The 13,642-nt window shown below is 39.5% G+C and overlaps 1 protein-coding gene across 1 annotated transcript in view; it reads right to left on the minus strand.

The window, feature by feature from the left end:
- Positions 1–210: 210 nt before the first annotated feature.
- The window catches only part of SLC7A11 (solute carrier family 7 member 11), an 87,962-nt gene continuing 74,530 nt past the window's right edge, over positions 211–13,642 (minus strand). Inside the window, exon 12 of the mRNA XM_007172361.2 lies at positions 211–3,092. Within this exon, the coding sequence (XP_007172423.1) occupies positions 3,025–3,092 (68 nt within the window). The 3' untranslated portion in view covers positions 211–3,024. The remainder of the gene's footprint in view (positions 3,093–13,642) is intronic.

A 13,642-nucleotide genomic window follows, 5' to 3' on the forward strand; every position in this document is an offset into this window, starting at 1 on the left:
GTGTAATTTAATAATCTGTCCTAATTTTGTGCCAGCAGAGGCAGGGGAGATACGGTATAAGCACGTACGCAAATGTGTGCGTACAGACATCTAACGTTTATGTTTGGCACTGGAGTCAGCCATCTTTTCTAGGGCAAATCTTTAATCTCCTAAAGAAAGATAAGAAGAGGGTCTACACCTAGCTGACCAAGACACCAGTTATAATAGTCAGTTTTCTTCATTCAATCTTAGAAAAATCTCAGAAAACTAGTCTAATATTTTTTAAAAGGGGTCAAAAACGTTTACTGAAATATTCATAATTGTGTAAGGAGAATCATTCCATTTCTCCTAGCAAATTGTTTTAGCTTTGGACGTCTTTACTAGATCTACTAAATTCATATTTAAATACTTGAAAATCTATGTACCAAAAGAGCAGAACATTTGAAAATAGTATATTAGCCATCGCAAACTATATTGGCTACTTTTACCTTTTTGTGTTATAATAAACTGATAAAATGTATTTAAACATTTGAATATGCACACTGGTACAAATGTATCACATCTAATAGTTCGATATATGAGAAAAATATATATGAGAAAAAATTTTCCTAAATATATGAGAAAAAATTACTTAGCATAAAAATATATACACATATAAAAGTGTTTAGGAGAGTTTTCAAACTAGAATCTGCTTGACATAATATCATTCCAAATAAATGTTATGACTATTGAATGGATGATTACAGAAGCCCTGTATCTTGTCATGATGTATCCTAAGGATAAGTAGAAATACAACTTAATCATCATCGCTTTAAAAAAAAAAAATTACTGACTGACTTTCCATCTGGTTAAAATGGTATTACAATGGCATTAGAAATTTAACAATGCAAAAATCATTTTTTAAAATGATGAAAATAATAATGAATATGTAATCTAGTTAGCTTGTATAATGACATATTTAAAGAGAAATTAGAACCAAAACTAAAATAACTAAAATGAGGAGACCTATCTTCCACTTTTGATATAAGCACATTAACCTCATGAATAATCAGTAACTATACAAACTTCTCCATGAGACTTTACCATTTTTTTTTTTCATTAGGGGAAAAAAACAATTCCAGGAGAGTTTGCTGGTTTAGATTACATGGGCCTAGACTGTAAAAAAGAGTATAAAGGAAATCTGTTTTCACCTATAGCAACAATTTAGTGGGGACAGATGTAGACAAATGGATATAAGATGTACAGACTACAGATCAAATTCTGAAAATCCATGGTAAGAGAAAAAGGAAGGAATTTTTATAAATTCACTTAAAGACCCAAACACTACGTTTGGCTCAAAAAATTTCAATCTCAGATATATATTAAATTGAAATTTAATTAACTGAAATTTAATTAACTGAATTAAATTTTGAAATTGAAATTAACGAATTGAAAATTAATTAATTGAAATTGCCTTAAATTATCATCATTTCTACTTTGATCAACTGTCTATGAACTCTGTATTTCTGCTCTTAATGATTTTAATCAGTGTAATTCTTCCAAAAATTCTTCTTTTCAAATGGACAAAAATTACAGAATGAAAAAATTCTGGCCATGACTATTTACTCTGAGACTTAAGTAAATAATGGTTAACAAATTTCATCATTATATTATTCTTTGAAAATTCCACAGTATTTTCTAAACCCAGCATAGTAATACCTGTCTGAATATATACATTTCATGTACAGTTTCTTTCAGTGAATTTGTTATCAGTTATTTCTTTTACTTTGTCAGGAAATTACTGATAAAGCCTAGAGAGAGAAATGGAAACATTCTTAGAAACATGAGTTGTAAATCTTATTTAGCAGTGACATTTCTTCCTTAATTTTTATGTAAATATATGTCTTTTCCTAATTGATCTGGACAGTTTTGTCCAAAGAGATATTTTAACAATATAAAATGTATAAAGAAAACGTAAAACTGTCAAAATTCATCACCATGTAAAAACAGCTATGAGATTTTTTAAAAATGTTCAGAAACACTAACAATGTATGTAGAACTATAGAGTTGGGCATAATATTTTGGGCATTTTCTTTCTTGGTGATTTCCGTCTTCTGTTGATATTGTAACTTGAAGATTTAAAAATGCACATATTTAGATGTATTTATCAAAGAGTAAATTATTAGTGAAACACATGATCATGCTTAAGAGGATTTAATACCAAACTGACTATTGCTTTGCTCTAAGAAAGGCGTTACACCCTTTCCTGATCAATTAGGCTGCCATGAAAACAAATGGCACGTAACTACGGAGCTTCCTGATAATGAGTGAAAAAAATCCTAACATAATAAATTCTCAAGCATTTTTTTTACTTAAACATAATTCCTGGATTTGCCTCATAAACAATAGCCCCTAGAAACTCTTCTTTAATGTATTCATCAAAATTAGGCATACCCCTAATTTTTTTTTCTTTTTCAAAATGCTCTGGGTATAATCCATTAAAACATGAATGATATCTAAGTTGATATCTGTGGGAAGCAATGCAATGCCAATGTAAAATAAATTTCTTTCTTTCCTCTGTCCATAATGACGACATACACCTTTTTTTTTCCCCAGAAGAGTAGAAAACAATTTTCACAGTACAGTTATCTATAGTATATAAAAATTGTTTTTACAAAAACCCATATTAAAGAAAACATCTCAGTTTTCAGTCTGAAGGTTCTTAGCCATAAGATATGTTATAGAGAAAGACCACTAAAGTAATTGCCGTTCTGTAGTCTTTTTCCCTAACCTCAACAGGTAGGTATCAGGGACTCAATGATCATGTGAACTTACGGTATAATTGCATATCAGCGTTCTACAACTACATGGAGTAATAACTAAATTTCTTAGAAACCAGTTTGAATACACTGGAAGACTAAACAGAAATAACCGATTCCTTTAGTCCATCTCCAAAGTTGCAATCCTCTGGATTTTTATAAAAGGAGTGAAGATCCATTTTTTGTTTCAGCCCTTTGGGCAGAAACAAAGCCAAGGATAGATTGCCAAGACTTCAAATGCATTAATTTATAATTTATGACAATCTTCTTCTGGTACAACTTCCAGTATTATTTGTAATGTTCTGGTTGTAATGTCTACAAAGAAATAAAGAAGAGAAATTTAAAATGCACAGAAATCAGAAATGCATAAAAACAGCAAAATGCAAATTATTTGGGATTGAATATTGAAAACTCACAACCGCCTATCTCATAGAGCACTTTCAAGAATTATTTATTTCATTAGAATCCTATCATGCTCAATTAATTTATTAGTCACCTCTGTAACTTCCCATGATGGCTTCTCAGCAAGAATACATTAATACCGGGGCTTCCCTGGTGGCGCAGTGGTTAAGAATCCGCCTGCCAATGCAGGGGACACGGGTTCGAGCCCTGGTCTGGGAAGATCCCACATGCTGTGAAGCAACTAAGCCTGTGCACCACAACTACTGAGCGTGCCCTCTAGAGCCCACAAGCCACAACTACTGAGCCCACATACTGCAACTACTAAAGCCTGTGTGCCTAGAGCCTGTGCTCTGCAACAAGAGAAGCCACAGCAATGAGAAGCCCGTGCACCGCAACGAAGAGTAGCCCCTGCTCACCACAACTAGAGAAAGCCTGCGCACAACAACGAAGACCCGATGCAGCCAAAAATAAAAATAAATAAATAAATAAAATTTATTAAAAAAAAATAATACATTAATATTTTGCGTTCAAATAAGGACTTTTATTCCTGAACCAGGAGGCTGAAAATATTTTGAGACAATAGGACCAAGATATAAATAAATGTTCAAAAATACACTTCATATTGAGTTTAAAATTGGTTTGTTGTTTTCCCACCTATGAGAGTACATCCAACTCCTCAGCAAAATCAGAAGAATCAGAATATAATTTCCAGTCTCAAACTTGTAGTGTATTATTGAGCAAAACATTTTATCTCCTAGGGCCTCATCTGCCTCCTCTATAGAATGGGGGACTTGGGAGTGACGTCAGCAAGACGGAGGGCCGGGAGGTCCCCCACCCCCCCCAAAACAAGCAAACAAAAAAGAAAACCAAGAACAATAAACAGTTACAAATGGAAGAAAACAGCTCAGGGAAAGCTCTAGACAACGAAGAAGCAGCAGCAAAAAAGCTGGCAGAGCTCAAACATCAAGGATGGCCACATACAAAAGCAAAGGAAGCATTTTGCCCCCATCACCCCATCCCCCAGTCGGGAGCTGCTGGGCACCAGGAGGAATCGTCTCAGGAAGGTCACCACGTGGGGAGAAGGAGAGCAGAAGGGCCACAGCAAGCCTCGCCACTGTGGATGTCTGCAGCTTTTGGTGCAAGAGTCTCTCGGTCTTCAATGATGCTGACCCTGGCTGATGGAACAGCCTGTAGTGCCCCCTCTTCTGGATCTACTCCCAGAGGCTGGAGACGTTGCTGAGGTGAGACCTGCCCTCAGGGGTCCCAGCTGTCGCTGTGCCCCACTCTCACACATTGGGTACCACAGCACATCTCCATATAGGACACCAGAGCGGCCATTGCTCTTTGCCCACCCCAGCCCCAGGTTGGGGCCTTGCTCCACCATTACCAAGGCAATCGCCCTGACCTGAGCCGTGCCTCCTGGGTCCCAAGTCATGCTTTGGCTGCCCGAATTGGCTGTTTTCCTGGGCCTCACCCCCCTGCCCCATCCCAGGTCAAGACTCTGAACTGTCATTGCTGAGATGAGTTCTTACTGCCTCCCAGGTTCCAGGTTCTGGCTCTGACTCATCATTGCTAAGGGCAATGCCACTATCCTGAGTCCCACCCCCATGGCAGGTCTGGTCAAGGCTGAGACCCTTCATTGCTGCTGACTCTACCCTGAGCTCTGCCTCTATCCCAGATTGAGGCTCTTGAACCATCTTTGCCAGGGGTGCTACCACTGCCCTGAGCCCCGCCCCTCAGATTTCAGGTCAGGACTCTGACCCATGGAGGCTGGGACCAGGCTACCACTGCCCTGAACTTCACCCCCCATCCCAGGTTGCGGCTCTGAACTGTCATTGCCAGGGCCTTGCTGCCACTACCCTGTACCCAGTTCCCTGAGTCCCAACACACAGCTTTAAGAAACAACTACCGGAGTTGTATTATTGCTATCCTGTGAGCGCTCCCAGCGGGCGGGGGGAGGGCTGGGGGCAGAGGTCAGTCTTTGACCTACCATTCCCAGGCTGTGCTACTACTGCACTCTGCCTTTTCTGCCCAAGCCACCACTGCACCTTGTCACCCCAGGGCCCTCGTCACTGCCGTATTCCCTCTCACCAGCACAAGTCACAGTAGTGAGCCCTTGAGACCCAAGTACCAGTTCCACAGGATATCTGCACATGTCCATGCCCTAGACACCTGTGTCACAGCCACAGCACGTGTGCCTCTGCTCCAGGACCCCGGCACTGTGGTAGTTCCATGTGTGCCTGGTCCCCGGACCTCAGTTCCAATACTGCTCTGAGAACTCCTGAGTGTCAGCACATCAGACCAGGCACCAAGAGGGGTCTCCTCAACTAGAGGCTTCTCCCAAGAGCAAAAAAGTAGAGGAGAGCAGGAAGATGTCAGCAGCCTTAGCCTCTGAAGATACCAATAGCCCTACCTGCCACCTATAGGTCCTCTGCAGCCTTAGCCATATAAGAACCCCACAGTCTGGCCAATTTCAGCCTCAGCCAGTGGAGTGGCATGGAGACTACATCACTGTGCCTTCTCGGGAACCAAAGACACTGCATCTCGGTCAGCAGGAGCTCTAACAGCCACCTCCAGGGGAAAGTCTTTCCCTACTGAAGCCAGTCTGAAAAGACCGGAAGAGGTGACTTCATCCTCAAATGCACAGATATCAACACAAATCCATCAGAAACATGAAAAAGCAAGGAAACATGACACCACCAAAGGAATGCAATACTACTCCATTAACTGCCCCTAAGGAAATGAACATCTGTGACTGATCTGAAAAAGAATTCAAAATAATGATTTGAAGGAAGCTGAGTGATATGTGAGAGAACACAGACAGATCAATGAACTCTGGAATAGTATATGAACAAAATGAGAAATTCAAAAAAGAAATAGAACTCATTAAAAAAAAATCAGAAATTTTGGAGAAGAATACAATGAATGAAATGAAAAATGTAATAGCTTTGACAAGTAGGCTAAATCAGGCAAAAGAAAGAATCTTGGAGCTTCAAGACAGAACTCTTGATATTATCCACTCAGAGGAGAATAAAGAAACTAGAATAAAAAAGAAGAAAGGCTGCATGAACTGTGGAACATGATCAAAAGAAAAATTATCCATATTATGGGAGTCCCAGAAGGAGAAAGATACATAAAACTTATTTAAAAATATAATGGCTGAAAACTTTCAAATCTGGGGAGAGATACAGCCATCAAGTTACAAGAAGCTCAAAGATCCCCAAACAGATTCAACCCAAAGAGGTCTTCACTGAGACACATTATAATCAAACTCTCAAAAATCAAAGACGAAAAGGGAATCTTGAAAGCAGCAAGACATAAAAGAATCATCACATATGAGGGAATCTTGATAAGGCTATCAGCAAATGTCTCAGCAGAAATCTTACAGACCAGGAGAGAATGGGATGATATATTCAAAACACTCAAAGAAAAAAAACTACCACCAAGAATACTTCACCCAGAAAAGCTGTCATATAGAAATGAAGGAGACAAAGACTTTCCCAGGTCTACAAAAGCTAAAGGAATTTGTAATCATTAGACCTGCCCTACAAGAAATGCTAAATGGAGTTCTTTAAGCTGAAACAAAAATATGCTAATTAGTAGCATGAAAATATATGAAAGTATGAAGAAGAGGGAACACTTCCAAACTCATTTTATGAGGCCAGCATTACGCTGATACTAAGTCCAGACAAAGACACTATAAGAAAAGAATATTACTGACCAATATCCCTGACGAATACAGATGCAAAAATTCTCAACAAAATTTTAGGGACCCAAATTCAACAACACATTAAACGGATCATTCACCATGATCAAGTGGGTTTTATCTCTGGAATGCAAGGATGCATTCAACATAGTACTAAGCCAGAGCAATTAGGCAGAAAAATAAATAAAAGGTACCCATATCAAAAAGGAAGAAGTAAAATGATCTCTGTTCACAGATGACATGATCTTATATAGAAAATCCCAAAGACCCCTAAAAAACTGTTAAAAATAATAAATAAATTCAGTAAAATTGCAGGATACAAAACTGACACACAAAATCAGTTGTATTACTATACATTAACAATGAATTATCTGAAAAAGAAATTACAAAGCAATCTCATTGACAATAGCATCAAAAAAATTAAAATACCTAGGAATAAATTTAACCAAGGAGGTGAAAGACCTGTATACTAAAAACTATAAGACTTTAAGGAAAGAAACTGGAGAAGACACAAACCAATGGAAAGATACCCCATGTTCCTAGACTGAAAGAAGTAATATTGTGAAAATGTTCATATGACCCAAAGTGATCTACAGATTCAATGCAATCCCGATCACAATTCCACTGACATTTTTCACAGAAATAGAAAAAAACTATCCTAAAATTTATTTAGAGCCACAAGGTCATCCTAAGAGAGAAGGACAGAGCTGGAGGCACTATAATACCTGATTTCAAGCTATATTATAAAGTTATAGCGATCAAAACATTATGGGGACTTCCCTAGTGGTCCAGTGGTAAAGAATCCACCTTACCATGCAGGGTTCGTGGGTTAAATCCCTGGTCAGGGAACTAAGATCCCACATGCAGTGGGGCAACTAAGCCCATGCACCCCCAACTACTGAGTTCGCGCACCTCAAGGAGAGAGCCCGAGTGCTGCAAACTACAGAGCCCACGCGCTCTGGAGTCTGCGTGCCACAACTAGAGAAGAGAAAACCCGTACGCCACAACTAGAGAGAAGCCTGTGCACAACAGTGAAGAGCCTGCGTGCTGCAACTAAGACCCGATGCAGCCAAAAATAAATAAATAAATAATAAATAAATCTTAAAAACAAAAACCAGTATGGTATTATCATAAAAACAGGCACATAGATCAGTGGAACAGAATGGAGAGCACAGAGGTAAACTCCCACATATACAGTCAACTAATTTTTGACAAGGGTGCCAAGAACACACCATAGAGAAATGACAGTTTCTTCAATAAATGGTATTTGGGACAACTAGATATCCATCTGCAAAAGAATGAAACTGAACCCCTACCTCATGCCAATCACAAAAATTAACTTGAAATGGATCAAAGATTTAAATGTAAGATCTGAAACTATAAAACTCCTAGAAGAAAACATAGGGGAAAAGATCCTTGATATTGGTCTAGGCAATGATTTCTTGGATAAGCCACCAGAAGCACAGGCAACAGAAACTAAAATAAATAAGTGTAATTGCATTAAACTAAAGAGCTTCTGCACAGCAAAGGTAACAATCAATAAACTGAAAAGACAACCTACAGAATGGGAGAAAACATTTGCAAACTATACATCTGATAAGGAACTACTCTCCAAATTATAAAAAGAACTCACAACTCAATAGCAAAAAAGAAAATAATCCAATTTAAAAATTGGCAAAGGACCTGAATAGATATTTTTCCAAAGAAGGTATACAAATGGCCAAGAGGTATATGCAAAGGTGTTCAACATCACTATTCATCATGGAAATGAAAATCAAAATCACGATATCACCTTCACCTTAGCAAAAGGATGGCTTTTATCAAACAGACAAGAGATAACAAATGGTGAGGATGTGGAGGAAAAGGAACCCTTATACACTGTTAACAGGAATGTAAATTAGTATAGCCAGTGTGCAAAACAGTATGGCGGTTCCTCAAAAAATTGAAAATTGAACTACGGTATGATCCAGCAATTCCGCTCCTGGGTATGTACTCAAAGGAATTCAAATCAGTATCTCAAAGGGATGTCTGTACACCCATGTTCACTGCAGCATTATTCACAGTAGCCAAGATAAGGAAATAACTTAAGTGTCCATCAACAGATGAATGGATAAAGAAAATGTGGTATATATATCACATCTGGAATATTATTCAGCCATGAGAAAAAAGGAAATCCTGCATTTGCAACAACATGGGTGGACTTGGAAGACACACGCTAAGTGACATAAGTCAGACAGATAAAGACAATACTGTATGATATCACTTATACGTGGAATCTAAAAAAAACTGAACTTGTGAAAGCAGAGAGTGCTTACCATGGGCTGGAGGGTGGGGAAATTAAAGAGATGTTGTTTAAGGGTACAAACGTACAACTAGTAAATATATAAGTTCTGGAGATTATAGTCAACAATACTGTATTATAAAAGTTGCTAAGAGACTAAATCTTAACTGTTCTCAACAACAACAAACGATAAAGATGTTTACCATGATAAAGACATTGTAAAGGTGCTAGCTAATGCTACTGTTTTATCTACTGCAATATATAAATATATCAAAATCAACACTTCCTACACCTTAAACTAACACAATGTTATAGGTCAATTTTATCTTAATTTAAAAATTAATTAATAAATAAAGAAGAATGAGGGTCTTGGACTAGATCAGTGGCTCTCAAAGTGTAATCCCCAGACCAGCAACATTAGAATCACCTGAGATATTAGAAATACAACTTTTGAAGCCTCATCCTAGACCTACTGAATCAGAAACTGAAGGTAGGGCCCATAAACCTGTGATTCTGATAGACGCTAAAGTGCAGGGGTCACTGGGCTAGGTGATTTCTACGGTCATTTTATCTCGACAGTCTTAGAACTCTGTGACTCCACTTTCCTGAGATATTAGTTCTTGTCTACCTCTTATCTCTGTAATTGGTCTCCACAAAACCTCTTCAAGCTGCTCCTGGTCCTGAAGCCCCTGGTGCCGATTGTCTTGATGGTTTTCAGAGCCACGTCATCTCTCACCCAGACAGGCCATCTTTCTCCTCTTTTATGACTTGTCACCTGTAAGAGTCCCTTCCAAGCAATATTTAATGCCACTAAAAAAGGTATGTTTTTTTCATCCTTTATTTTCTAACAGTGTTCCCCAAAGTTGTTTTCCTCAGCACACTGATTTTTATAATATACATTCATTACAAAGGGTCCAGCATCATTCTGGCAAATGGTAAACTCTACATAAACGTTTCTCGAACGAATTCTATTTTGTCACAGCCCACTCTTGACATTGAGATGTACATGGAGCACAAGGGGGCGCTCAAGAGCAACTGAAGTTCATGTTTACGGAAAAGGGAAATGATAGAATTATCCTAGAAAAATAGACTGTGGAAAAGTAGATATCAGTCAATAGTAAGGGTGATGTCTTCTGCAGGCAGAGATGGAGCTAGGACTAACTGATAGCTTTAAATAACAAGAGTTCTGCCGTGGTCAAATGCAAAGCAGTGGGGTTAAGGTGACATGCTCTGCAGCCCTTCCTCTCTGGAGAAGTCCTGCAGTCGCTACTCAAACTAGTCTCCATGACGACAGCCGTTCTTGAGTGTGTGTGAGTATGCACACGCGTGTGTGTGACTATTTACGCATTTGTCTACTGAGATTTTTTTTTTAACTTTTTTTTTTTTTTTATGCAGCATCTTCTCCTCCATGCCCCAAACGAAAGCCTTTTCCAAAAGTGTGTCTCTGTATTCTGGAGCCCCCAGCCCTCGGCTTTCTTAGACATCTTACTGACCCATGTCACAACACTGCATGGTTTCCAGACAAAGGGAGAGCAACTTAAGAGATCCTGTTGCTTCGCTCGTGTGACATTCTCCTTCCTGAAAGCTCCATTTGGATCTTCTATTCAGTAGCACTTTTGGGGCCAAAGAACCTCTCTCCTGGTTCTACACACCCAGTAGAACCTCCATGCTCAGTCAACCCTGTTGACAGTCCCTCGTGTGGCTTTCTTATGCTCTCTCTTGGGATCTTGAGATTTAAATAATTTTCATCATGATGGAGGTTTGAGCAGAGTGACTGATTTGGGCTCTGGGTGGCTTTTGGAGTCCTACCAACTTTTCCCACCAGGTCATCTACAGCCATGGGGGTCACAGAGCGGTACTCAGCAGACCCAAGTAAGCCTCTGAGGAAGCTTCCTGCTTGCCCAAAAAAGCTGCAGAGCATGTGGTCTCCAACTACATCCCTACCCATATAGGGCCTTTGGCTTTGGGGATAATCAGCCCCCTGACAATATTTCTTTAAATAAAGTTGAGCCATTGAGCCTGCATTTGGTGTTTTTAGCTATGTAAGCTATAAGACCAAATAGCAATTGAAATATTTTTAGCTTTGTCTTCCATGTTCAGTAGTTGTTTCTGAAATCCGTTGAAACAACTACTGCCCTTGCAAAATCTGATTTACCCAATCATACCTGGTACAAGCGTGGGAACTACAGCCAAAATGGAATAAGCTTATGAAACATTAGCACAAAACCAAGCTTCCCCAGAAATCATAACAACAGTATCTACGTTTTTCTTTTCTTTTTTTTGGAAAAGCCTTCGAAACCTTTTCACATGCATGGCCCCATTTTACCCTTACAGTGAAGATGGTTTGGTAAGAAACGCAGGCAAGCTTAACTCATGTAAAACATCGCACCGCAGTCTTCGTGAAGAGTCTGTCAAATGCATGCGGCAGCTTTTAGTGAAGCATCATAAACAAACTGATCACAGCACACCGTATGCAGAACATGCTTTTAGAATTCTGGTCTTGCAAAATCCGTGTCCACCACGACGGACAACAGTCATTTTGCTGGTGCTGCCCGGTATGATTCTTTATAACTAAAGATTTTGTTTAAATACAGCTGTCCTCCACATCTCGCCCGGAGCCAGAGGGACCAACTTCCAGACACCCACTCACTCCCAGCTGTGATGGGGTTGGACGGATAAAGAGAGGCAGCCGAGGAAAACGGCTGCGGGGAGCCCTGGCTGGGGTTTGCCGGCTCCAGCATCCCCATGAATTTGAGTATGTCAGTGGGGTATCTGTCCCCTCTTCCTTGGGTGAGAAGCTTGTGTTTCTATAAATAAATAGATCCAGACGAATTAAGCACTCCATCACAGATGGGGGAGAAAAGCTCTCTGCACATCTGACTATTCCCTTAAGAGCACATTTTCTTTTCATCCCAGGAATGCTATCAAATGAAGCGTGGTTCAACACTGGCATCCTGTGGCCAGAGAAATTCATCAAATCTCTGAAACTCTCAGCTCCTCGGGTTCTGAACGTTCTCTGGCTATCTAAACTCAGCAGCCTGTCTCCGTTTTCTGAACGCTGTTCGGTGACCTTTTTTAATGGATGCCCCCCTGATAAGATGTATTTTGATCAACTATCATTTCACAGGGATGATCTGTTCAGGTATAATCGGGTGAAAATAAGCGATCAGACCAAGGCTAAAGAACGTTCACCAGCAGAACAATTTGATGTTAACTCTAGACACTGCTCCAAGTAGAGGCTCTCTGGCTCCAAGTTTACACTGAATTTCTCCCTAACAACAAGCAGGCAACTGGGAGAAGAGGTGAGGTGATGGCTCAGGACCCTGCTGTGTTGTGTGTCTGTGTGTGAGTGCTTTGTTTTGGCCAAAGGCTAGGAAAATACTTGCTACGGCCGCAATAAATATTATGAATTTTCTCTATTTTACTATAAGAATGCTGCCTAAGAGGAAAATCAAACAAAATTACAGAGGATTGTTGCTTTTCGCAAACTCCCTCGAAAGGCAGCTATAAAGATAAAGGGTTACAACGATCGCGGTTTAAAGGCAGAATTGCCACGCTCCCTGGTAAGACTCAATGGCGTTGTTGAGAACCAAATAACCATTATGGGAATGCTACTTGCTGCTACTTTCACGAATGGCTGACACTACGTTTAGAGTCCTTGGAGTTGTTCAAAACGCCATTGGAGACAGAAAAATAACAGAAAACTTCAAAACTACATGAGCATGGAAAAACATCAAAGAAGGAGCAAGCATGAAACCCAGTAGTTGATATGTACCGGCAAAGAAATGGAAGGAAATATGCACATGTTAGCAGAAGGAAAGCATTTTTAGAGTTGGCTGACTGCAAACAGGAAGGACAAAATGCCTACTAAGTGGGAAAGAACAAGGAATGTATTCTTTCATCATGGTCTCTCACACTGTCTTCCAACTCTAGGGCTACCCACTCTTTCTTCCTAAATTCTCATCGTTTTCCATGCATTCAGGGGTTTTAATTGTCTCTAGCCAGGATCTGAGATGGACACAGACCCCCCCCCCCACCCAGTGGTGAGTACTAATCTACCCTTAACATTGGTAACGAGCAATCCTAATGGTAAATACTGTTTAACAAGACTTGGATTTGTTTTTCAGCAAAGGATCTCTATGTATTGCCTACAACAGAGAAAACGTAACTAAAAATATTCTACCGAAAACCAGTGTGATCTAACAAGACACAGAGATGAAATACCCTGCTAGGCAATCCGTGTGCCTGTGTAAGCCTTGAAGAACCTAACTTTTATAGTAACACTTCTTCTGGGAATAGTGTTGCCAGCTGGGAAACAAAATGCAGGTATAAATAGTAGTATAAGGTCTAAAGATGTCAAACACCAATTAAAAGCTAATAGTAGTAGCAGAAGTCTATTTTAAATGACTAGCTTCTAAATGAGTTTGTGTAGCACACTAGAGATGCAATATATACACAAAGTTGTTTGTTTTTTAT

The sequence above is a fragment of the Balaenoptera acutorostrata genome, chromosome 5 (assembly GCF_949987535.1).
Source record: "Balaenoptera acutorostrata chromosome 5, mBalAcu1.1, whole genome shotgun sequence".
Taxonomy (NCBI): domain Eukaryota; kingdom Metazoa; phylum Chordata; class Mammalia; order Artiodactyla; family Balaenopteridae; genus Balaenoptera; species Balaenoptera acutorostrata.